At 50.4% G+C, this 25,290-nt stretch overlaps 1 protein-coding gene across 1 annotated transcript in view; it reads left to right on the top strand.

Annotated features, from left to right (window-relative positions):
* The window catches only part of PHACTR3 (phosphatase and actin regulator 3), an 88,669-nt gene that overhangs the window by 9,845 nt on the left and 53,534 nt on the right, over positions 1-25,290 (top strand). Inside the window, exons 3-6 of the mRNA XM_040248706.1 lie at positions 272-454; positions 8,543-8,755; positions 11,330-11,504; positions 12,308-12,555. Coding sequence (XP_040104640.1) covers positions 272-454; positions 8,543-8,755; positions 11,330-11,504; positions 12,308-12,555 — 819 coding nt within the window. The remainder of the gene's footprint in view (positions 1-271; positions 455-8,542; positions 8,756-11,329; positions 11,505-12,307; positions 12,556-25,290) is intronic.

Raw genomic sequence — 25,290 nt, forward strand, 5'->3', positions numbered from 1 at the left:
TGTCTGGGTGGCCTTGGCTGGTGGGACAGGGGCACCACAGAGGCTCAGATGTGGGTTGGAAGTGGTGCAGGCAGAGGCCGGGGCAGGTGTGCTGTGATGCTTGGTGCTGCCCTAGGAAGACAGTGGAGTTGGAGAAGAATTCCCAAGGTGTGTGGGAGCAATGCAGGGTACCACTCCAGCCTGGGATGGCATTCTTCCAGGAAGTCACCTTGTGTGAATGAGAGCCAGTAGGAAGGGAGTCAGACTCGGCTGATAGCTGACATTCTTGCAGATGCTGAGAACAAAGCATGCAGTCCCGATGGAGAGCCCCGCACTGCACAGAGCGAACCTTCCACACCCCGGCAGGAGCCGCTGACTTCAGAGGAAGCCCCATCGGGAAGCCCTTTGGCCACAGGGACAGACCAGGCCTCCCTGGATGAGCCGCTGGCCTCGGATAACCATGCAGACGATGCAGGTATTGACTGGACGCTGGGGTTGAGCTGCTCTGAGGATGACTGTTGACCTGGGTGGGACGAGGGTCCCGGCCCGCGATGGGCAGCAGCCTTGGTGGAAGGTTGTGCTTGGAGGAAGCAGGGCTGGTTCGTTCCTTTGAGGTGTGGTTAGAGTATCAGCAGCTACTGATCTTTATCGTTACGCTGGCACCAGAAGAGCCAACGCACTTGGCTGCTTGTGTGCATGACGCCATTCTAGGTGCTGTCACGTATGTTGGCATGTGGAGCCCTGGAAGAACACCCAGATGACTGATGCTGTTGCCCCCTCCCACTTATTCACGAGAAGGGGGTACACAGGTAGCTCATCCAAGGGGTTTTGTTGTTGTTTTAGTTGCTCAGTCGTGTCTGACTCTTTGTGACCCTGTGGGCTGTAGCGCACCAGGCTCCTCTATCCATGGAATTCTCCAGGCAAGAATACTAGAATCGGTTGCCATTTCCTCCTCCAGGGTATCTTTCCTACCCAGGGATCAAGCCCGTGTCTCCTGCACTGCAGGCAGATTCTTTACCTTTGAACCACAGGGAAGTGCCAAGGGTATAGAACTAGAAACTTGAGAGCAATTCTTTGACTTCAGCCTGACCTGGGTTTGAGATGTGACTGAATTCCTCACCAAGCTGTGTGACCATGGACAAGTCACGTATCCTCTGAAGCTGTGTCGTCAACCATAGGTGGGGTCATGTGGCACACACTTCTTCGGGTTGCTAAGGTGAAACCACTTGGCTCAGTCGTCACTCAGACTGAGTGCTCACCCAGCGTTTGCTGCTGCCAGGGGTCGTCGTCATCACCTTTATCGACGTCATCACTTTTGTCATCGTCATTGTGGTGGCGCTAGTGGTAAAGAATCCGCCTGCCGATGCAGAAGACGTAAGAGGTGAGGGTTCAGCCCCTGAGTTGGGAAGATCCCCTGGAGAAAGGAATGGCAACCCACTCCACTATTCTTGCCTGGAGAACCCCATGGACAGAGGAGCCTGGCAGGCTACAGTCCATGGGGTCACAAAGAGTCAGACACAGCTGAGCACACACACATACACTGTGGGAAAGTAGCCCTTTGGGGGAGGGTGATGCATTAACTCCTGGTGTTGGGTTGCTTGCCAGCGCCCCCCAGAGGCCCTGACACTAACAGCATGCATCTTTGGGGGTGTGAGTGCACCTGAGTTTTGCTTTGAATGGGGACTCCCCCGGGTCTCTGGCAGCCCTGTAGGTCACAAATCTTGCACCGAGAACACTGACCAGGACAGCAGCTCCAGTCTCTTCTGGAAGCCTGACCTTGAGCAAAGCCCCTTCAATGGGGAGTGGACTAAATCTAATGCAGAGACCTTAAACTCACCACTTCCAACATTGCCTGGACTTAAAACTCAGGAGCATTTGCAAAAATCCATGTGTGTAGCTAGCTGCTTTTCAGCCATCAAAGTCCACGCCCACTGAGCCCTTGTTCCTGCACGGTCACTGTGGCTGGGAGCTGAGAAGGTTGGATTCAGTGATTTGGGTTGGCTTTGGGCTTTTGTGTTTGGGGTGATTCCTGGTTTTGTGTGGATGGTACGGCATCAGCCGTAGAACATTCTCCAAAAGTCCCAGGACGACCCCTTGTTTTGATGTTAAGTGGGACAGGATTCTGTGGGACTGGAGCTGAGCGCTGGTGTTCCCGTGAGTACACAAACTTAAAGGAAAAGTGGCATTCAGTGAGCATGTTCTCTGTGCTGGATTATCTTGGCCCCATTTTTAAAAATTTTATTTTATTTTTGTTGCACTGAGTCTTCATTGCGGTGTTCAGGTTTTTCTCTGTTTGTGGTGAGTCGGGGCTGCTCTCCAGTTGCAGTGCTGGGGCTTCTCCTTGCAGCAGCTTCTCTTATTGCAGAGGCTCTAGAGTTCATGGGAGTAGCTGCAGTGCACAGGCTGAGTTGCCCCGTGGCATGTGAGCTCTCAGGTCCCTAACCAGGGGTTGAACCTGCGTCTTCTGCATTATAAGGAGAATCCTTTCTCATTTTACTACCAGGGAAGGCCCCCATTTTGTAAAAATTAAATATACTTATTTTTAATCGAAGGATAACTGCTTTACAATATTGCGTTGGTTTCTGCCAAACATCAGCCTGAGTCAGCTGTAGGGAAGTCTTCCATTTTTTTTAAGATGGACCAGAGAGATTAAGTCACTTCCCTGACGCCACAGAGCACATCCGTGGTGAAGCTGGGATTTGATTCCCAGACATGCTCTTAACTATAACATTCAACAGCCCCAACTATAGCCAGACTTTGCTGTGCTTCTGGCATGTTCTGGAATGTGGGTGATTCTGTCATCTAGAAGAGGGTCAGCAGATTGCTGGCTACAGGTCAGACCCAGCCTGCCTTTGTCTGTACAATCAGCTCGTGGGCTGGCCCCATGAACCTGGTGACCAGGCAGAGATAGCACCCTCCCTGTACCCAACACCAGCCTCTCAGCAGGTGTCCATACGTCACCGATGTCCACTGCTTGGCCCCAGCTGTGGAACCTCTCTTCTGGGAGTTGGCTAGTCTCCTCACCCATGTCCAAGCATGCAGGTTGTCCCTGGGGTTCAGTGAAACTGACCACGGCAGCTGTCCCCCCAGCCCACCCAATCCTCTCAGGCTGGTCTGTCTCAGTCTCAGAACGTCTCTGGTGGGTGATAACAGGTTATAAAGCAAGCCCCCCGACCCAACCCCATCAGCATGTCCCAGGCAGAACTTTGGCTGGGAGCTTGGTGGGTGAGCAGCGACCTCTGCTGGTCAGGGCAGGAAGGGACATCCTGAAGGTGTCCCAAATGCAGCGAAGGAATTCCAAATGCAGCGAACATGCAAAGCTGATGTCCGATTTTACATTAAAAAGAAAAAATCAACACAGCCCTTGAGATGTTAATGTTTCAGCGTCACAGTATTCTGGAATACAGTGGTAGCTGCACGCTCACATGGGGTGCGAAGGAAGATGCTGATTTAGAGAGGTGCTGAGATACAAGTTCCCCAGACTAGGACCCTTTAGACTGGTTGGGGTGTGAGGACTCAATGTGTGATGAGTTTTGAGAGAATCACAGGACGTTTGGGGTGCAAGTGCCTGGTGTGTTGAATCCCGGATCCTAAGAGCACATGGGGGACCCACATTCCACCCTGGGCCGGTGGGGTGAGGGGACCTCCACGGGTCTGCTGGAAGCTTATCCTGAGATCTTTCTGGTTGAAGGGCTGTGGCCATTGACTCCCAGAAATCCAGAGCCACCCTGTCCACTAGCTGCGTGGTGATTTATCTGAATTTAAACCAAAAGCAATTTAAAAATCCAGTTCCCCTGTTCCATCAGCCACTGGTCAGGTGCTCACTGGCCCGTGTGGCTGCTGTAGCAGAGAAGGCGGAAGCATTTCCATCATCTGAGAAAGGTCTACTGGGCAACACTGAGGTGACAGGTGGCCCCACATCCATTTAGGTGGGCGGCCAGGCGAGTTTGCTCTTTGTGTCCGCCAGCAGAATTTTCTGTACCAAAAGACCTTATAAGATATAAAGCCGAGCCCTTTACAGAGTTTACTGCCCCTATTTTAGACAATAGGTTTGGGCCATGATATGAAAGTGTTAGTCACGCAGTCTTGTCCGACTCTTTGCAACCCTATGGACTGTAGCTCTGTAGCCCACCAGGTTCCTCTGTCTGTGGGATTCTCCAGGCAAGAAGACTGGAGTGGGTTGCCATTCCTGAGACCTTATAACCTGCAAAGCCAAAGCCCTTTATACAACAGTTTGCCACCCTCTTCTTTAGAGACTGGATTTGGGGCATCATGGGCTGGAGGAAGGGAGCTTGAAGGCCACTGCTGAGGTCCAGGCAGAGGCTGCAGTGGCTGACACTGAAAGGACTATTTCTGAGAACTGTTTTGGAAGTAGTGTGCCCAAGATGTGTTCCTGAATTGGATGGTGAGGAGGACAGGAGAGGGACGGAGCATTGTGTCTAGTCTGGCTGGACGGCTGGGGGACCATGAACTGAGTCTGGTGAAGGTGGGGTTCTGTCTTGATCAGCGTCATTGTCCACAGCTCCTAGGAGGGTGCCTCGGCAAAGACACTTGTGAGATGGATGGATAAGAGAGAGAGAAGAGGGAGTAGGGGGGTGGTTTCTCCTGGGAAATCAGGAGATGGGTTTGCCTGTGTTTCATTTTGATGTTGACCTCCAGACACAGGTGTCAGAGTGGCTAATAATGGACGAGTCTGGAGCGCTGGGAAAGGGTCAAGGGTTGACAGAGATGGGATGGATTCTGAAGCCAGAGGACTGGAGGAGAGAATTAGATGAGAGAGTGAGTGAAGGAGAAGAGGACCGAGGGCTTAGTGCTGGGGCAGTCCGGAAGAGCCTGAGAGGGGCTGAGCAGGTGAGGCCAGTGTGGCAGGAGGGCACCAGGGGACATGGTGTCCAGGAGACACAGAGGTGGGAGGACTCTGCTGAGACAGCCAGGTGGACCTGTTCTGGCCAACAAGGGTGTGGGGACCCTGACCCTGGGCTGCTCTGTCTCCTTGCTAACCCTCCTCTCGGTGACCCCCCGAAGGGAACCTGTAGAACCCAGTTCAGACATGCCCACCTTGTCCATATTTCCAGGTCTCAGTGAGGAGACCAAGGCCCAGAGGGAGAAACTGGCCTGTTGGAGTTTCCATGGTGACAGGACCCAGGGGACTTAATATCAAACAGCTGTGGGTGTCATGAGGGGCCACCCTCTCCACAAGACCCCATAGAGCATCTCTTTGGAAGTCTGAGTAGTGTCTGCCTCAAGCAGGGGCTCTCAAGCCTTGGGCATCCCTCTGGAGGGGGCACTGGGCAGCGTCTGGAGACAGTCTGGTTGTCTCACAGGATCTGGTGGATGGAGCCCATGGCTGCTGTTCCAAAATGCTTTTCTCCCTGGCAGAGTGGCTTGTCCAAAGTTCTGAATTGCTTCTAACAACTGCTCTGTGATCTCATGGAAGTCTCCCTCCTTCCCTGGTGGTGGGCAGCAGCAGGTATTTTTATACAGATGAGGAAACTTAGGTTTAGCGATTGGAGACCAAGGTCACACTTCTCGAATAAGTCGATCACAACAGAGGAGAAGGATGGATGTGGGAGAGTGGGGGGCCTGAGGTCAGGTGAGTCATTCCTCTGTCACCTGTCTCCTCAAAACCATGACATGGGGAGCATGCTGGGTGCTCAGAGGGTAGGAACCAAGCCTGGAACTAGTGCTCCAAGCTCATGCCAGCCCACCTGCTGGTGCTTCCATTTGCAAGCGTGGCTGCTGAGGGCCTGGGCGAGGAGCATGGCCTCCCAGGAATCAGGGTCCACTGCCCTGCGCTGATTTACACAGACCAGGAGACCCAACACAGTCACAGGGCTGCTGCCCACGTGGAGAAAAAGGATGGTTTTCATTTGCCTCTGGCTCAACAGGAAACCAAACATCTGTTTTTACCCAGAGGCAGAAAATATTTTTTCATATTTTTGTGAAACTTTTTCACGAAAACAATCAGAATTGTAGACTCTTAGAAGTAACAGGTAACAGTTCATAGGATATAACAATAGTCTTGAAGTCTAGGAGTCTTAAAAAAAATTCTATGAACACATCATACTTTTGAGGACAGTTTTACTGAGTCAGTTGCAGTGTGGTGGATGGCCCTAGAGCCTATTATACGGCGTGAAGTACAGTCAGAGAAAAACAAATATTATGTATTTATGTATGTGTGTGTATACACGCAGAGAGAGAGAATCTAGAAAAACGGTACCGATGAGCCTATTTTCAGGGAAGGAATGGAGATGCAGAAGTAGAGAACGGGGTTGTGGACACAGCAGGGGAAGGAGGGGTGGGGCAAGGTGAGCGAGCAGCACTGACATGTATACACTATGATGTGCAAAATAGACCAACAGTGCTGTGTGTGCATGCGTGCCCAGTCACTTCCCAGTCTCTGCAACGCCATGGACTGTAGTCTCCCAGGCTCCTCTGTCCATGGAATTCTCCAGGCAAGAATACTGCAGTGGGTTGCCATTTCCTCCTCCAGGGGATCTTCTCCACCCAGGGATCCAACTCGCGTCTCCTGCACTGGCAGACAGATTCTTTATTGCTGGACCATTAGGGAAGCCCAGATAGCTAGTGGGAAGCTGCTCTATAACACAGGATCCCTGGCCTGGCTCTCTGTGATGACTTAGAGGGGTGGGATGGGGGGAAGGGAGGTTCAACAGGGAGGGGATATATACATATATTTATGTATATACGTGTGTATGTGTATATATATATAAATTGTGACTGAACCACATTGTTGTATGGCAGAAACCAAGACATTATAAAGCATTTTTCCTCCAATTAAAAAATTCAAGTTAAAAGTTAAATAAGGCATATGTAATATTAATAAAATTGTAGTGTTTTCACGTGCATATCCATACAAGACATAAAGTGAGGATCATGCTATAATGGCTGTTCTCAGTGATACAAACCTGACTGACATCTGCAGTGGGTGGGAAGGGGACATTTCTTTTCTCAGATCTTGATCATCAGGATTTGGGAGGCCCAGCCCTTCTGCATCTCCATGAGCTTCACAAGGGAGAAGGTCTGGCTGCCGAGGTCTTCAGCTTCCAACAGGGACAATAAGAAAATGGAAATGGTGATGACAGTGGGGTGTATGGGACGTGCAATGTCCCTTCTATAGTTTCAGAGATTTGTGAGGACAGGATCAGGCCTGCCTCAGTCAGCACCACGGACAGCACCCCTCCCTCCTAGGAATACTCCCTGACTGATGGGTGAATCCTACACAGTGACTGTGGGGCCAGCTTTGCAGACGGAGTTAGGATCTTCACTCATAGGTGGTTACAAAGATGAAATTACATGATGAGGGGCAATGCTTTGCCCCAGGGCTGGGCACCTGGGATGTGGTCTGAGAGGGTAGGGAGGCTGGGGTCCCAAGGTAGGGATGGGAAGCCACCTCTCTTCTTGTGTCGGGAGGAGGAGGAATGGTATATCAGGGATGGTAGGTTTGTGTTTGAGCTCCCCCACACCCCTTGGTCTGATGACCTCAGTTTCTTCTGTAAATCTGGAGGTAAGGCTGCAAGGGAGGAGGGAGTAAGAAACTGTGGAGGTAGGTGAGAGACAGAGAAGGTCTGAAGCTGAGTGACTGCAGGATGGAGCAGAGCCAAGGGCGTGGAGGGAGGTGGACCTGAGATGCCAGGACAGGAGCTCCCATGTCACTGTCTTTCTTCCACAGCGCTCCACAGTGACAGGAGCCAACAGATGGAGGCTGCATCCAGAGAAGGGGTTTTCCTAATTAGCTAAGTGGAAAGGAAGTGTGGCAGAGGGCTTGAGGGGTGTTGGTGAGATGGTGGTTGAGGGATGGATGGTAGAACTTGAGCTGGAGAAACAGAAGGGGGAAAGGAGAGGGTTGATGGGTGGGGAGAAGACACAGGGGTGGACAGGTAGTGTTCTTGGAGCAGGAGGAACCTGACCAGCAGCCGGAAGAAGAGGGGGGAGGGGGCTCTGGGCTGGCTGACCCTTCCTCAGAGCTAAACCCCCTGCTTCTCCCTCACACTCAGCTCACAGGCTCGCCCAGGGCAGGGCTGTGGAAAACCGGGCACAGAAAATCAGTAGCTCAGGAATTTGAGGGTCTGCAATGTGTTAGGCATGCATCTCGTTGTTGCTTCTTGGTTAAACCTCACAGCAATCCTGGGAGGGACTCTGGCTGTTACTCCAACGTCATCCATGGTAAATGGAGACACAGGAGGTCAGTAACTCATACAAGGGCACAGAGAAAGTGCAGGGCCAGCTCGGGTCTGATTTCAGAGCCTGTGTTGGTGACCAGCAACCCCAGGTGAGGTGGGAACCTCAGTGCCACCAGCTGAGGGGGAAAAGGGACAGAGTCACCCACACTCTTGAAGTTGTCTCCCTCTTCCTTCCCTCCTGCCTCTGCTTCTGATGTTTCTGTTGATTGTTGAGCTCCCTGGGAATTGCGTGTGTGTGGGAAGTGACCCCTCTGTACTCGGTCCGATGATGACAAGCCCACCCAGCCAGAGCCCCTGCACTGTCTTCATGCCTGCTCCAGTGAGAGAAGCAGTTTGTGTACTCTGTTTTTTCTTTGAACCAGCCAAGATGTCGTCAGCATCCAGAGAGGAAGAAGCAGACGCCACCGGCAGCCTCCCACCTAGCACAGACGAGCCCTCTCAAGCCTTAGCTGCGTCCGACTCCCTGGACAGTCCTCCCAGACCCCTGGAGAGATCCGTGGGCCAGCTCCCAAGCCCCCCGCTGCTGCCCACCCCGCCACCCAAGGCAGGCTCCAGAACCACGAGAAGTGTCACAGGTGGGTCTACGAGCATCCATCCATGCCTCCCACCGGTCCTGACTGGGCTCCCACTGTGGGCTGGCTCTCACCCTTTGCTTCTGTGGGTGGGGCTCTGGACAGGTTCTGGGGAGCAGAGCTGGAGGTGGGAGGGTGGCCCTTGATGAGGAGCTTGGTTGACAGGAGCAGGGCCTTGGGCTCTCTTAAGCAAACATGGGGCGATTGTCAAAGATTTCTTCCAGAAAAAGATTTCCTCCTGAAAGCAGGAGACACAACCACAGCCTTTCTATCTAGCTGCTCAGGTGTCTGGCTGTTCTTCTCTGCTTCTGGGTCAGTGTCTGTCTCTTTCTTCTTACCTTCTCCCTCCCTCCCATTTACCTCTGTCCCTCCCTCTCATCACCCCCTCTTCTACCTCCCTTCCCCTCCTTCTCTTTCGATCTCTGTTCCTTTCCTCCCTCCCCAACCCTGTCTCCCCTCCCTTTCTTTCTCTCTGTCTCACTTATGATCTCTGCTCACCTCTGTGGGTGCTCCGACTGGCAAGGCAGAGCCAGGAATCCACACCAGACTGCAGGGTGGTGGTCAGAGCGGGGAGCCCAGCTAAGCAGAGGCCCCCCCAGGGCGTCTCCTTCTGTAGCTTTGACCACCCTGGCTGAAAGATCCCAGGACATGGAGACATTGACTTTTCAAGTTTTGGTACATGTTGTCTCATCACTGCTGGAAACAGGAGACACTGCTGGTCTCAGGAAAAGCAGGCCCTTCATAAAGAGATGATTGTTTTTAAGAATAAATCCTTACACTGCCTCTGCGGGCAGTGGGCATGAAGGTGACGGTGGGTTGCAGAGCTCAGCAGCATTACTCTAATCCCTGACCACCTCCAATAATATGACAGCTCACCACTCGTCAGGAGCTGCCCAGCCCCAGGCACTCCCAGGAGCTCAGCCCTTGATCCCTGGACCAGCCCTTTTAGGGAGGGAACTCTGCCCTCAGCCCAGATCCCAGTGTCTGCATACAGCAAGTGCAGGTGACTGATCAAAGGAACAGTCAGGGGATATGATCCCCTTATCTGCCTCCTGCCTCTATCACCATCTCTGGGAGTGAGTCAGAGCATTTAGTCCTTGGGTGATGTGGTCACACAGATGAAGTTTTGACGCAAATAATACTGTCCTGTGTTTTGTTACTATCTTCGCGATAGTCCCCATTCCATCCATTGAAACATAAATCAGTTGGAAATCCACTGGCTAAGGCACCATCCCCCCGCTTTATTCTGGCTCCTGTGTAATTTGCATAGAGACTTTCTGCCCGCATTGGCTTGGACGCTATCAGACCTCAGCCCATTTTGTCTCCCATGACCCCTCCACTCTCCCCACGTCTTAAATCGTGGGTCCTAGGAGCCTGTGGTCAGCTCCTCTGACTCCCACCCGCCCTTCAGGGGTGAGGAGTCTGAGGACTGGATTAGGAGTGGGAGAGGACAGGAGGGTTACCTGCTGTGGACTTCTGCCTGGATCTCTTGTAGCGGAGTCTGCATTTTGGCGACTTGGTCTTAATTTCTTTTAGGGGTGAGATGTTTGCTTCAACATGTGGCCACTAGGCGGCAGCAGAGGAGGAGGAAGGGCAGAGGAGCCTGGCGGAAGATAGTCCGTGGGGTCAGTCCCACTGAGTACACACACGCATGGCGCTTAATACTTGTAAAATATGTTGCCTATTTTTTAAACACATCAAAATGTCTCAATATTAAACTGAATCACTTAGCTGTACATCTGAAATTAACACAATATTGTAAATCAACTACATGTGAATATTCAGTTGCAAAGTTGTGTTCAACTCTTGCAACCCCGTGGACTGAAGCCCACCAGGCTCCTCTATCCATGGGATTTTCCAGGCAAGGATACTGGAGTGGGTTGCCGTTTCCTTCTCCAGGAATCTTCCTGACCCAGGATCGAACCTGCATCTCCTGCATTGGCAGGTGGATTCTTTACTGCTGAGCCACCAGGGAAGCCCAAATCAACTATACTTCAATTTATATTTTTTTAAAAAAAAGAGAAATAAGCATATTAAAATATGATTGGGAACAACCTGTGGGGCCCTGGGACTTGTCATCAGCCGAGATCTTGTTCCAAGGAGAATGGGAGAGCCATGATCAGAAGACTCCTACAAGGAGGTGCAAATTGGAGGCAGATGTGAATGAGTGATGGGGAAGCAAAGGGAGGCTGTGGCGCTGCTCCAGGCTGAGCAATGGCTGTAGGGCTTGGGGAGTTCTTCCAGCTTCCACAAGAGGAAGTGTGGCTTCAGGATGTCAAGTTTGTCATAGAGAAATAGGAAGGGGGCTTTCCGTGCGTGAGACCCTGCCAAGGGCCTGTGGGCACTGCCATCCGTTCAGCTCAGGGGTCCCAAGGATGGAGGGGAACTGATCAGGGTTGAACCCATCTCCGTCTCTCGGGGGAGGGAGCCAGGCACAGCATCTCAGATAAGATACTAGTGAGTTCACCTGTCCTGGAGCCCTGCGTCTTCTCTGCTCATGGGCTCCTGTGTTTCAGCAAAGCCCCTCGTCTCTGACTCCAAAGACTTATCTTCTTACTGGTTCTTCTTATGCCCCAGGCCAGGCCACACTCTTTCAAGGCTCTGGCGGGAAAAGTACTGACCCTTCCCTCCGAGGACAGCTTTCCACGCCCACGGGGTCTCCTCATCTCACCACTGTCCACCGGCCTCTGCCACCCAGCCGCGTCATTGAGGAGCTGCACAGGGCGCTGGCCACCAAGCACCGCCAGGACAGGTGAGGCCCCTCCCCTGGCAGGGGGACTTGTGTGCCTGGACCCCCCATCCAAGGCCAGTCTCACTGGGGGGAGTCACAGGGGATGGGTCCAGGCTGGCCTCAGAGCCCTGCTCTCACTGTCCTGGAATTCTCAGTTGTTGAGCAAGGCACTTCCTTTTTCAATTTTGCACCGGGCTCTGCAGCTGGTTGGTAGCTGGTCTCAGTGGCCACATTCTGAGAGGGATAGGGTGGGAATTGTACACATGAGAACCAGGCACAAAGCCCCTGCGTTTCCCCGGGAGAGTCCAGGGACCCAGGGTCGAGTGGGAGCATCGCACGAGAGGATTGAGAGGGAGAAGTAGCCGTTATGTTGCTGGGGACTCTGATCGCGTCCCGTTTTCATCCGGCGAGAGCACAAGTTGCCTGCCCGGAAGCTGACTCTTACTCTTGACCTCACATGCCTCATAGGCTGAAGACTAGTGAGTCACTGGAGGGCCAAACAGATACCAGAACAACGTGTGGCGTGGCAGAAATATTGGGCAGAGGAGATGCCCTGCTTGGTTCTTAGGAAATCCTTGATCTGCACGTTGGCTGCGCTGTCTCAGCAGGTTTTATTACATGCATGTCAGCATCATTCAGAACAACACATTCTGAGCAGCCTTGGGCTAAAAGCCCTGTGAGCCTCTGGCACTTCTTTTCCTGAGCATCAGTTGCACACACTCAGGGGCCATCTTTGCAAAGCCTGTTATAACTCTTCAGGTCAACTTTGCAGGGTGTCCAGGTGACGGGGACAGTGAATAACCTGAGCTGCATCTCTGATTCAGCTTCCAAGGCAGGGACAGTAAAGGGTCCCCGAAGAAGCGCGTGGACGTCCGGCTGTCGAGGACGTGCAGCGTGGAGCGGGGCAAGGAGCGGGAGGAGGCCTGGAGCTTCGACGGGGCCTCTGACGGTAAGCGGACTGTGGCCAAGGAGTCTGAGGAGAATAAGGAGAACCTGATCCTGAATTCTGAACTCAAGGACGACCTGCTCTTGTATCAGGACGAAGAGGCCCTGAACGACTCCATCATCTCTGGTGAGCAGAGGGTGGGTCTCTTGGGGCGGGAGCCTCCTTCCAGAGGCATGGAGCCCAAGCGCAGGTTTGGGGGTTCTGCTGCTGCCAGAGCCGAGGACACAGGGTGGAGGGCATGTGCCAGGGAGTAATGGAGAGAGAGGCCCCATTGTATGTGAGCTGGGGCCTGTGGGCTGGCTCAGGGCACAGTTAGGAGGAACCCGAGGAAACTTGTTTGATTCTGACAGTCGCATGTACATTTTCATGTGTATTTGAAAAAATAAAAGTGGCTCAGCCAGTGACTGAGAGCATCAATGCTTGGGATGATGCGGCAGGATGTCATTGTGTTGGTGGTACTTGGATTGCCAGCATTTGGAGGATGTAGCAGAAAATGTTAATAAGAAAGCAAGATGAGACGAAAGAGGGAGGAAGGGAGGGCGGGCTGATGCCAGTGGTCCTCTCAGAACTACTATAAACCCGGCAGTGTCTGCTTGTTCAGGACCATGTGTCACCAGGTCCTTGGAGGTCTGTCTGTCCTCAAAATGTGTTCTCCAGGTTAGAATATTTGCTCCATCTTACCCTTGAGGATATGGGGGCTCACGAGACAGACCATCGTAGACCCCTCGTGATAATGGGCACTCGGTCCTGATGTGAGCTGGGCTGAGCACCATCTCTTGTAGGAGGGTCAAGAGTGACACGGCTGTAAGGCCTTTAGGGGAGGGTTATTGTTCCTCCCGAAAGCATCTCATGGGGACAATCACCACAGTCTGCAGGGAGCCCCTGGGGACCTGGTCCTAGTGTTGATGGAAAACAGGGAAGGTTGGTATTGACTGTGACTTGGTTGTTGCTAAGGGGGTCAGGCGAGGGCAGCCATGACCAGGTGGACAGACCAGGAGCCCAGGACTGGATACTGGCCTTGGCTGTCACCCCCTCCTGTGACCTTGTATCCCTCTGGACCTTGTCCACTTTGGGTCTGGTGAAGCACTTCCCGGAGCACCAGCCATAGTGTGTGTGGGGGAGGTGGGGTGGAGATGAAGCTCTCATGTGATTGGAAGTGGCTGACAGAAGTCAAACCAGGGTCTTCATGTCAGAAACCCAGAGCTAAAGACCCTGGACATCTGAGAAAAGGCTGAAGCCTGTGGTGTTCCCCAGACTTACCTGGTTCTGGGACTTTCCCCCTTAAACAGCTATCAGCCTCCTACAAGACAGAGTGACGTCTGAGAATGGCTGATGTAGGCAGGGATCAGGGTTGAAGCAGGTCCCTCGACCTTGGCAACACTGAGGGCTGGATGGTCCTCTGTGTGGGGCTGCCCTGTGCCTTGTACAGTGTTTGGAGTTCCCCTAGCCTCTGCCCACTGCTCTGGGCTCCCTCTGGCTCAAGGGGAGGACCCTCTCTGCCTCTTTGAGCTGCCGGGGGCTTCAGGTGGGCCTTGCCTTGCGGCTACATCAGTCAGGTCGCTGCCACCGTCTTGCAGCAGCTCTTGTGTGTCCTCTCCTTTCCTTATCATGGGATTTAGGGCCCATCTGGATAATCCTGGATGATCTCCTCATTTTAAGATCCTTGCCTTAATTACATCTGCAAAAGCAAATTACATTTTTTTCTGCCCCCCCCCCCATAAGGTCAGGTTCCCAGGTTCTGGGTACACCAATCTTTGGGGGTCATGGTCCACCTGGAGCAGCTGCTCCTGATGATGTAACATGCTCCTCTTCCCATGGAGCAGGGTCACCCCCAGGGCCTTTTACCCCTGACCCCTACCAACCCCATCATCAGGCCCTCAGCTGCGGGACTGCCTGCAGCCTGGGCAGGTCTCCACCTACCTCTGCCTCCTCCTCACTGATCGGATCAAACTCCCTCATCCTCCACTCTAAAGATAGCACTCTGACTCTTCCTTCAGCGCTCCTCACAGTTGCAATTTTACTGTGATTTTTGTGAATATCTATCTTCTGAAGTGAAGTGTTCATTGCTCAGTTGTGTGACTTTGCAACTCTTTGAACTGTAGCCCGCCAGGCTCCTCTGTCCATAGGATTTTCCAGGCAAGAGTACTGGAGTGGGTTACCATTTCCTTCTCCAGGAGATCTTCCTGATCCAGGAATCAAACCTGGGTCTTCTGTATTGGAGGGATTCATTACTGTCTGAGCCTCCAGGGAAGCCTCTCTGTCTCTTCACAAATCAGTTATTTAATGCTTATGTGCTTCACTGCTGTCTGCTAGAGGGCTGGTGCCTCTCATCCACACATACCCAGTTCTAAGTAGGAGTGAGTGGGTAGCTGCTGGGTGAATGGCTTTGACTGCCGTCTGCCTATCCAATGGTCCTCCAGCCCATGTGCCCTGAGCTCCAAGAGGTCCCCTGTGGACTCAGCACGTCCACTGGGGTCTCGGAGGTGTCTCTGACCTGACCCCTTCGGATGTGAGCTCTCGATCTTTGCCTCCAAACCCAGACAGTTCTGTCCCCATGAGAAGGGCCTCTGACCCGTCCCCACGACCTGGGGCCATCTCACCACTCTTGACCTTGCACCTGACATGCAGATGGCGCCTCCTTGGAGATGTCAGGCCAATTCTCCTCTGTTGAGCTGCTCCGTCCTCTCTTGCCTGGACTCAGCCTCCCCTGGGGCCCCCTGCTTCTGCCGTCACCCCTGTTCTAGCCCCTCCACAAAGATGGACATCGGGCAACACCACTCCTTGCTCACACCCCTCCAGGGGCTTCCTGAGGGGTTAATGCAGGTCCTCACCAAGACCCCTGTGGCCTGTCCCCATCACCTGGCTTGTCTCCTCTTGGGCCTCCGGGGACCTGGCCACACCCCTTACCTCCACATGCATCTACCACAGGGCTCCCATTCCCACTGAGTAGGAGGTGTGTGCAGCTCCACTGGGTTTAAAATGCCACCTCCTCCAGGAAGGTGTCAGGCATAAACAAGTGACTCTTCTGTACCACGGCCCTGCTGGCCCCTCCCTCACCTTCTGTCCCCGAGTCCTCTCCCCACCAGCACAGATGCCTGAGGTCAGGGCTTCATCAGGCAGAGGTTCCTGCCATGTCTGCAGCCCCACGTGCTACACACGCAATAAATGTCATGCGTGACTGGGTATTGGGATGGAAGGAGGTGGTGTCTGTAGCCTCCTTTGGGGATCAGCCACTTTCCTCCTCTGAGGTTTCTCCCAGGGTGTGGGTCAAACCTGAGTCTCTTACTATTTGTCTCCAAAAACCGGGGTCCTTAGCTGAACTTGGAGATCGACAGTAGTGATGGGAACAGGGAGGGTAGAACTCATTCTAGAAGCTCTGCTGATGTTAACATGCCCAGGCTGTGCTTGGGAAGGGCTGTGCTGATTATATTTGCAAACCTGGGCAAAGCTGCCCCTCCTGTGGGTACCAGCACTGGGGCTCAAGGTCATGGGCTCACATCCAACCCTTCAAGCATCCATGGAGGGCTGGGCCCATTGCACACAGTGAGGCACACCTGGAGAGCCCCACATCCAGAGAGGAGCCCTGACATCTGTGACTGAGGCTGTGGTACACAATCTGGGATCCCTGAAATCCAGTACAGAATGTGGGCTCTTCACCTTTACTATGCTTTCCTGTGTGTCTGTAGCTCCCTCAGAGTTATGGATCTCTGGGACAAAATGCTTGGAGGGAGAAATTCCATATCGGTTCTGGGAAGAGTCTATACATCTTACTTTCAGGGGAAAATGATTCACCAGGGGAAAAACCCATGAACACATTCTGCTTTGCCCGGTAAGGCAGCAGCAAAGATCAGCTTTTCTTGGCTTCTCTCGAGTTCAAACCCCACCCCTAGGGTCACAGCTGGTATGTTATTTGTAGATCTCTGGGGTGCAGAAGTGGTGCTAGTGGTAAAGAACCTGCCTGCCAATGCAGGAGACATAAAAGACGCAGGTTCAGTCCCTGGGTTGGGAAGATCCCCTGGAGGAGGAAATGGCAACCCATTCCAGTATTCTTGCTTGGAGAATCCCATGGACAGAGGAGCCCAGGGGGGCTACGGTTTATAGGGTCACAGAGAATCAGACACAACTGAAGCAACTTAGGACTGACAGAGGGAGGTGCAGAAGGAGAGAAGTGCCAGGCGGAGGCTTCATTGATAATTCATCACAGACACTGCACTCAGTTCAGTTCAGTCGCTCAGTCATGTCTAACTCTGCAACCCCATGGACTGCAACACGCCAGGCCTCCCTGTCCATCGCCAGCTCCCAGAGTTACTCAGACTCATGTCCATTGAGTCAGTGATGCCATCGAACCATCTCATCTTCTGTCGTCCCCTTCTCCTCCTGCCTTCAATCTTTCCCAGCATCAAGGTCTTTTCAAATGAGTTAGCTTCACGTCAGGTGGCCAAAGTATTGGAGTTTCAGCTTCAACATCAGTCCTTCCAATGAATATTCAGGACTGATTTCCTTTAGGACTGACTGGTTGGATCTCCTTGCAGTCCAAGGGACTCCCAAGAGTCTTCTCCAACACCACAGTTCAAAAGCATCAATTCTTTGGCACTCAGCAATCTTTATAGTCCAACTCTCACATCCATACATGACTGCTGGAAAAACCATAGCCTTGACTAGATGGACCTTTGTTGGCAAAGTAATGTCTCTGGTTTTTAATATGCTGTCTAGGCTGGTCATAACTTTTCTTCCAAGAAGCAAGTGTCTTTTAATTTCATGACTGCAATCACCATCTGCAGTGATTTTGGAACCCCCCAAAATAAAGTCTGTCACTGTTTCCACTGTTTCCCCATCTATTTGCCATGAAGTGATGGGACCAGATGCCATGATCTTCGTTTTCTGAATGTTGAGCTTTAAGCCAACTTTTTCACTCTCCTCTTTCACTTTCATCAAGAGGCTCTTTATTTCTTCTTCACTTTCTGCCATAAGGGTGGTGTCTTCTGCATATCTGAGGTTATTGATATTTCCCCAGGCAATCTTGATTCCACCTTGTGCTTCATCCAGCCCAGCGTTTCTCATGATGTACTCTGCATATAAATTAAATAAGCAAGGTGACAATATACAGCCTTGATGTACTCCTTTTCCTATCTGGAACCAGTTTGTTGTTCCATGTTCGGTTCTAACTGCTGCTTCCTGACCTGCATACAGATTTCTCAAGAGGCAGGTCAGGTGGTCTGGTATTCCCATCTCAGAACTTTCCACAGTTTATTGTGATCCACACAGTCAAAGGCTTTGGCATAGTCAATAAAGCAGAAATAGATGTTTTTCTGGAACTCTCTTGCTTTTTTGATGATCCAGCAGATGTTGGCAATTTGATCTCTGGTTCCTCTGCCTTTTCTAAAACCAGCTTGAATATCTGGAAGTTCATGGTTCATGTATTGCTGAAGCCTGGCTTGGAGAATTTTGAGCCTTACTTTACTAGCGTGTGAGATGAGTGCAATTTTGAGTTAGTTTGAGCATTCTTTGGCATTGCCTTTCTTAGGGATTGGAATGAAAACTGACCTTTTGCAGTCCTGCGGCCACTGCTGAGTTTTCCAAATTTGCTGGCATATTGAGTGCAGCACTTTCACAGCATCATCTTTTAGGATTTGAAATAGCTCAAGTGAAATTCTATCACCTCCACTAGCTTTGTTTGTAGTGATGCTTCCTAAGGCCCACTTGACTTCGCATTCCAGGATGTCTGGCTCTAGGTGAGTGATCACACCATTGTGATTATCTGGGTCGTGAAGATCTTTTTTGTACAGTTCTTCTGTGTATTCTTGCCACCTCTTCTTAATATCTTCTGCTTCTGTTAGGTCCATACCATTTCTGTTCTTTATTGAGCCTATCTTTGCATGAAATGTTCCCTCGGTATCTCTAATTTTCTTGAAGAAACTGCAGTGGTATTTATTTATCCTCATAACTTGGTGTCGACGTATCCTTTGCATGTGATGTCTGTCCAGTGTCAGCACTCTGGGAAGTGTTTGTTGTCAAACATCTCATCCACCAGAATCCTCTAGTAGCATCTACATTAGGGCTTAATTCTTGAGGTGGTGGGGGCCCCATCTGAGGCAGACCTGCCCCTGAATCAGCTGTCCTGATCAGACTGTCCTGTTGATTCTAGTTGAAGTGAAAAGTGTATTTGCTATAGTCTGGGTCTGACCGTTGGATTTCCATGCAAGGCAAACACGGTGCGTTGATCAGTACAGAGGGATGTGTTTCGGGCTATGTGTTTAAGTCTCCTGCCACCTGTACATGCTCTGACACACGTTTTCACACATACCCGCCCGCATATCCGATACCTTTATGGGCATGAGCAGTCAGCCCCAGACAACGGCAGGACACGCAGCATGTTCTCAGGTCCATCAAAGGTGACTTTTAGGAAAGATTTTGCTTCTTAGTCCGTGGTGATCTAGCGGTTAGGATTCGGTGCTGTCACCATCATGGGCCGGGTTCAATTCCTGGTAAGGGAAGCATTTGTTTGGGCTTCCCTGGTGGCTCAGCTGTTAAAGAATCTGCCTGCAATGCAGGAGACCTGGGTTCAATCCCTGGGTCTGGAAGTTCCCCTGGAGAAGAAAATGGCAACCTACTCCAGTATTCTTGCCTGAAGAATCGCATGGACAGAGGAGCCTGGCAAGCTACAGTCCATGGGGTCACAAAGAGTCGGACATGGCAGAGTGACTAGCCCAAGAGCATACTTTTTAGAGCAGTTTTAGGTTCATAGCAAATTAAGAACGAATAGAGTTTTCCCCTATCCCCTGCCCCATACCTGCACAGGCTCCCCACCCCATCACATCATCAACACCCTCTCCAGAGTGGCAGCATTTGTTACAACTGATGAACCTACGTTGACACATCACCCAAAGTCCGTGCTTTAATTCGGGTCTGTCCTTGGTGTGTGTGTGCTGTGATTCTGAACAAATGGACAGTGACATGTTCATCTTTATGTATCAGTAGAGAGTTTTCACCACCCTGACTATCCTCTGTGCTCTGTCTGCTCGTGCCTCCCCCTCCTCAACCCCTGGCAAGCAGTCACCGTTTTTGTCTCCATGGTTCTGCCTTTTCCAGCATGCCACAGCTGGAATTGTACAGTAGTCAGTCTCTTCACTTTGGCTTTTTTCACACAGTGTAATATACATTTTATGCTTCTGCCATGTCACTGTGTGGCTGGATGACTCATTTAATTTTTTTTCTTTTTTTCTCCCCTTATTTTTTACTTTTTCCCTGTTTTTTTTTTTTTTTGCGATATAATTGATAAATAACACTGTAAGTTAGGTGCGCAGCATAATGTTCTTCACTTACCTGTATCCTGAAATGAATTTCACATAAGTGTAGTAAACTACTGTCATCTCATTTAGATACAAAATTAAAGAAGAGACATTTTTTTCTTGTGATGAGAACTCTTAGGACTTACTCCTTTAAAACTCATATGTAACAAACATCAATGTTAACTCTGTTGATCATATTTATCATGTACATTACATTCCTTATTTATCTTATAGCTGGAAATTTGTACCTTTTGACCACCTTCATCCAATTCCTCCTCCTTCCACCCCTTGCTGCTGGTGACCTCAAGTCTGATCTCTCTGTGAGTTTGCTTTTGAACCTACAACAACACTGTGTTAGTCTCTGGTACACAACAGAGTGATTCAGTATTTCTATACATTTCAGAATGATTCAATATTTCTATACATTTCAGAATGGTCTCTGTAGGTCTAGTTACCATCTGTCACCATACGAAGATATTGCTTAATTATTGGCCATATTCCCCATACTGTACATTTCCTGCCTGTGACTCACTTATTTTTTAACTGGGAGTTTGTGCCTCTTCATCTCCTTCGCCTGTTTCTCTCCTCCTCACACCCTCATTTCTTTTTCACACAGAATAATATTCCACTGTCTAGAGGTACCACAGTTCATTTATCCTTTCACCCACTGAAGGAAGTCTTGGTTGTTTCTAAGTTTTGGCAACTATGAACAAAGTTGCTGTAAACATCCGTGTGTAGGTTTTTGTGTGGGTATAAGTTTTCAAATTCTTTGGGTGAATACCAAAGCATGCAGTTGTTGGGTCACATGGTAAAGAGCTTGTTGAGTTTTGTAAGAAACTCCCAGTCTTCCAGGGTGACTGTAGCGTTTTCTGTTCCCACCAGCACTGGGACAAAGCTCCTGTTGCTCCACTTCCTGACCCGCATTTGGTTGGCTGTCGGTGTCCTGGATATTGGCCATTCTAATAGGTCTGTAGTGGTTTCGCATTATTGTTTTAATTCACATTTCCCTAGCAGCACATGACATGGAGCATCTTTGGCAACCCACCCCAGTATGCTTGCCTGGCAAATCTCATGGGCAGAGGAGCCTGGTGGGCTACAGTCCATGGGGTCGCAAAGAGTCGGACAAGACTGAGCGATTAACACACAGTGGCATGTGAGATGGAGCATCTTTCCATTTGTTGATTCGCCATCTGTATCCAAATGGTGAGGTGTCTGTTAAGGTTTGGGGCCCATTTTTTAATTGGGTGGTTTGTGTTCTTATTGAGTTTTAAGGGTTTTTGGTATATTTTGGATGACATTTGTTTATCAGATATATTTCAAAAATGTGGATTCCCACTCCATAACTCTTCTCATCATACTCCTGACATTGTCTTTAACAGAAGTTTTAACTGATCAGTTGGTTTATTCCTTGAAGTGTGCCTTTGCTCTTGTATATAAAAAGTCATTGCCATACCTTAGGTCACCTTGGTTACTGCCTATGTGACCTAGGATTTTTATCATGTAATAGTTTATATTTTGGTCTGTGATCCACTCTGAGTTCATTTTTGTGAAGGGAGGAAAGTCTGTGTCTAGGTTCATTTTTTGTTTTCAGTTTTGTGTGTGGGTGTCCAGTTGTTCCAACACCATTTGTTGGAAAAGATTATATAAGTCCATGTTTGTCTCTTGTTGCTTTTGTGACTTGAAGTCTACTTTCTCTAAGTATGGCTACATCCACTTCCTTTCAGCTGCTGTTTGCTTATAGTAGCGTCTTCTATACCCTCACTTTGAACCTGTGTTTGTCCTTAAAGCTAGGATGTGTCTCCTGGAGGCAGCATATGGTTGTCTCGTTTTTGTTGAAAAGGGCCGCTCGAGTGGAGAGCAGCAGGGTCAGGGGACCCTGGAGAAGTGCCTCGTGGGCCTTACTTTTCAGGCCAGTGGTCTGTGTCTTCTGCCTGGAGAGTTCCATCCATTTGCATTTCGGGTGATCCCCTGATACAGGAGGATGTGCTGCCGTTTTGTCTCTGGTTTCTGGTAGCACTGGGTCGCCACTGCTGCTTTTTCCCTTGGGTATCTGGTATTTGGGGTTGGTGACTTTTCCAGGACACTTTTGTTTTCTCTCTCTCATGCTTTGCGTCTCTGCTCTGGGTTCACGTTCTGTGCTCACCATGTTAGTATCAGTCGTATCATAGATACAATAGCCCTCTTTCTACTGGTAGCGCTCTCACCTTCTTTGGCCTATATGCTTTCTGTTCTTTTCTTCTTCCCCTTTTATGTTTCACATTATTCCTTTTTATGTTCGAGTTTGTTACCAAATTGAAGGTAGCGATAGTTATTTTGGGGCTTCCCCGGTGGCTCAGACAGTAAAGAATCTGTCTGTAATGCAGGAGACCCAGGTTCGATCCTTGGGTTGGGACGATCTCCTGGAGGAGGACCTGGCAACCCATTCCAGTCTTTTTGCCTGGGGAATCCCACGGACAGAGGAGCCTGGCGGGTTACAGACCATGGGGTCATAGAGTCAGACACGATTCAGCAACTAACACTTTCACATAGTTATTTTTACTAAAATTTTCCTCTCTTAACCTTTATGCTTAGTTGCTCAGTTGTGTCTGACCTTTTGTGACCCCATGGGCTGTAACCCGCCAGGCCCCTCTGTCCATGGGATTCTCCAGGAAAGAATACTGGAGGGAGTTGCTCATGCCCTCCTCTAGGGGATCTTCCCAACCCAGGGATCAAACTCCGGTCTCCTGCATTGCAGGTGGATTCTTTACCATCTGAGCCACCTTAAAACCCCACTCTGATACAGAGTTGCAGTTTCTGACTCTGCCTGTTACCATGTTACTCACATAGGTGTGTGCTGTCCCCTTTTGCTTCAGGTGGAAGAGTTCCTTTCAGCATTTCCTGTAAGGCCGGTCCAGAGCAGGTCTGACTCTTTCAGCCTTTGTGTGTCTGAGAAAGCATTTACTTCTCCTCCCTATCTGAATGAAAACTTTTCTGGATAGAATCTTGGGGGACAGTCCCTCTCTTTCAGTATCTTGAGGCCAGGCCACTCCCTTGGTCTGTAGAGTTCCACTGGCAGCCTGATGGTGTTCTTTGGTAGGTTACTTTTCTTTTTTCTTGGGATACCTTGAAAATTCTTTGTTATTGACTTTTGACAGTTTTAATACAGTGTGTCTTGGAGAAGGAAGGTCTCTCTTGAGGTAATTGGGTGTTCCCTTCGCTTCATGGACTGATCTGTCTGTTCCATACCCAGGTCTGGGGTGTTCTCAGCTATTATTTCTTTTTAGAATTTTATTTACTTTTGGCTCTGCTGGGTCTTCATAGTTGCAGCGAGCAGGGGCCACTGTCTAGTTACAGTGTGTGGGCGTCTCATTGAGGTGACTTCTCTTGTTGTGGAGCACAGACTCTAGGTACCCAGGCTTCAGTAGTTGCTGTCACAGACTCAGTAAGTTGTAGGGGATGGGTTTATTTGCTCCGGGGGAGGTGGGATCTTCCTGGACCGGGAATTGAACCTATGCCCCCCTGAATTGGCAGGTGGATTCTTAATCACTGGGCCACCAGGGAAGTCCTCAGCTATTATTTCTTTAAATCAAATCTTGCCTTCTCACTCTCCTAATGTCCATCCTAAAAGAGTCATAATAATGTTCTTTTAGAATTTCCTCATTTTTTGAGGTATTCTCTCTCCTCCTCTGGGCTTCCCTTGTGGCTCAACTGGTAAAGAATCCACCTGCAATACAGGAGGCCTGGGTTCAATCCCTGGGTTGGGAAGATCCCCTGGAGAAGGGAGTGGCAACCCACTCCAGTATTCTGGCCTAGAGAATTCCAGACTGTATAGTCCATGGAGGCACAAAGAGTCAGACACGACTGAGTGACTTTCACTTTCTTACACTTTCTCTCCTCTGGAGGACCTGAATCGTTTCCAGATTTCCATCTCCAAGCTCACCTATTCTCTCTTGCCTGTCGTCTCCTCTATCTCCAGTGCTTTTCACTTGCATTTTCTATCTTGTTGATTGAATTTTTCAGCTCCATAATTTTTGTTCTTTTGTAGAGTTTCAATCTCTTTGGTACAGTATTCTGTCCTTTAATTTTATTCCTGAGCTTGTTGAACTGCCTTTCTGAGCTTTCTTGTAGCTCATTGCTTTTCTCCGTAACAGCTGTTTTGAATCCTCTATCAGTTGGATCACAGTATTCCATGACTTGAAGTTTGGTTTCTGGAGAATTGTCGTGGTTTTTTTGTTTGTTTGTGGAGCAACGTTACTGTGGTTCTCCATGGCACTTGATGAGTTGTTCCTCTGCTGCTGCATTTGAAGCTGTGAACAACTTTCTTCTCTAGGTAAAGCTTTTTAATTTTTTAAAAAACTTGATTCTAACAATTCAACAGACTTCCCTGGTGGCTCAGCAGTAAAGAATCCACCTGCCAATGCAGGAGACCTGGGTTCGATCCCTGGGTTGGGAAGATCCCCTGGAGGAGGATACAGCAACCCGCTCCAGTATTCTTTCCTGGAGAATCCCACAGACAGAGGAGCCTGGTGGGCTACAGTCCTGGGGATGCAGAAGAGTGGGCCATGAGTTAGCCAGTGAGAAGTAAGAAGCGTTTCTTTCCTTTGCCAGTAGGTGGTGCAATAGCACACGTTTCTGGCTTCTCTTACCTGCACTCCCTCTGGTCTTGGTTGAGAATCAGCACTTCTCACCCTCCACCTGGTGCCCTTGTTGCCTCTGCTTGTGTGTCCGGGGTCTTGGTACCTTGTTGCTTCTGGTCACCACCCGGGACACAGATGACGGACACTTCCACTGCATCCAGGGTCTCCTGAGTCACAGGCTTCACTGTGGCAGGGGGAGCCGGGGTCCTGAGTAGCTCTGGTGTGTCTGGGGTCTTGGGGTTTATGTGCACTGCTGCTGCAGGTTGGGGGGGTCGTTTATGGGCACTTCTGTGACCAGAGGGATGAGGCCACTGGCCCTGCCTCCACTGCCATCTATTTGCCTGTGGCTGTGGGCATTACTGTGCCCAGGAGGCTGGAGTTGTGTGTGTTGCCTCCTCTGGTGCTACTACTGGGTTCTATGGGGCTGCAAGCTTGGCAGCTGGGGGTCTGGGATCACAGGCCCCACCTCTGCCGTTGCCCAGGTCCCATTGCCTCTGTGTTTTCCAGTCTACCCCCCTGTAGATGCACAGGTGTGTGGAATTTTCCAGGGTCCTGACATGGTGGGCAGAGGCTGCTTTCTTGAGCTGTGGTTGTAGATTGACAGGGACAGGCAAGGAGCTTCTCATCCACCATGCTGCTGACGTCCTTCCTTGTTGTTGTTCAGTCTCTCAGTTGTGTCTGACTCTCTGAGACCCCATGGACTGCAGCACACTTGACTTCCCTGTCCTTCACCATCTCCTGGAGCTTGCTCAAACTCATGTCCATTGAGTCGGTGATGCCATCCAACCATCTCATCCTCTATCGCCCCCTTCTCCTCCTCCGTCCAATCTTTCCCAGCCTCGTTTCCAATGAGTCGGCTCTTCATTTCGGGTGGCCAGAGTAGTAGAGCTTCAGCTTCAGCATGGAAGCTGAAGCTTCGATTTCAGCTTCATTCATCTTCCAATGAATATTCAGGG

The sequence above is a fragment of the Oryx dammah genome, unplaced genomic scaffold (genome assembly GCF_014754425.2).
Source record: "Oryx dammah isolate SB20612 unplaced genomic scaffold, SCBI_Odam_1.1 HiC_scaffold_10, whole genome shotgun sequence".
Taxonomy (NCBI): domain Eukaryota; kingdom Metazoa; phylum Chordata; class Mammalia; order Artiodactyla; family Bovidae; genus Oryx; species Oryx dammah.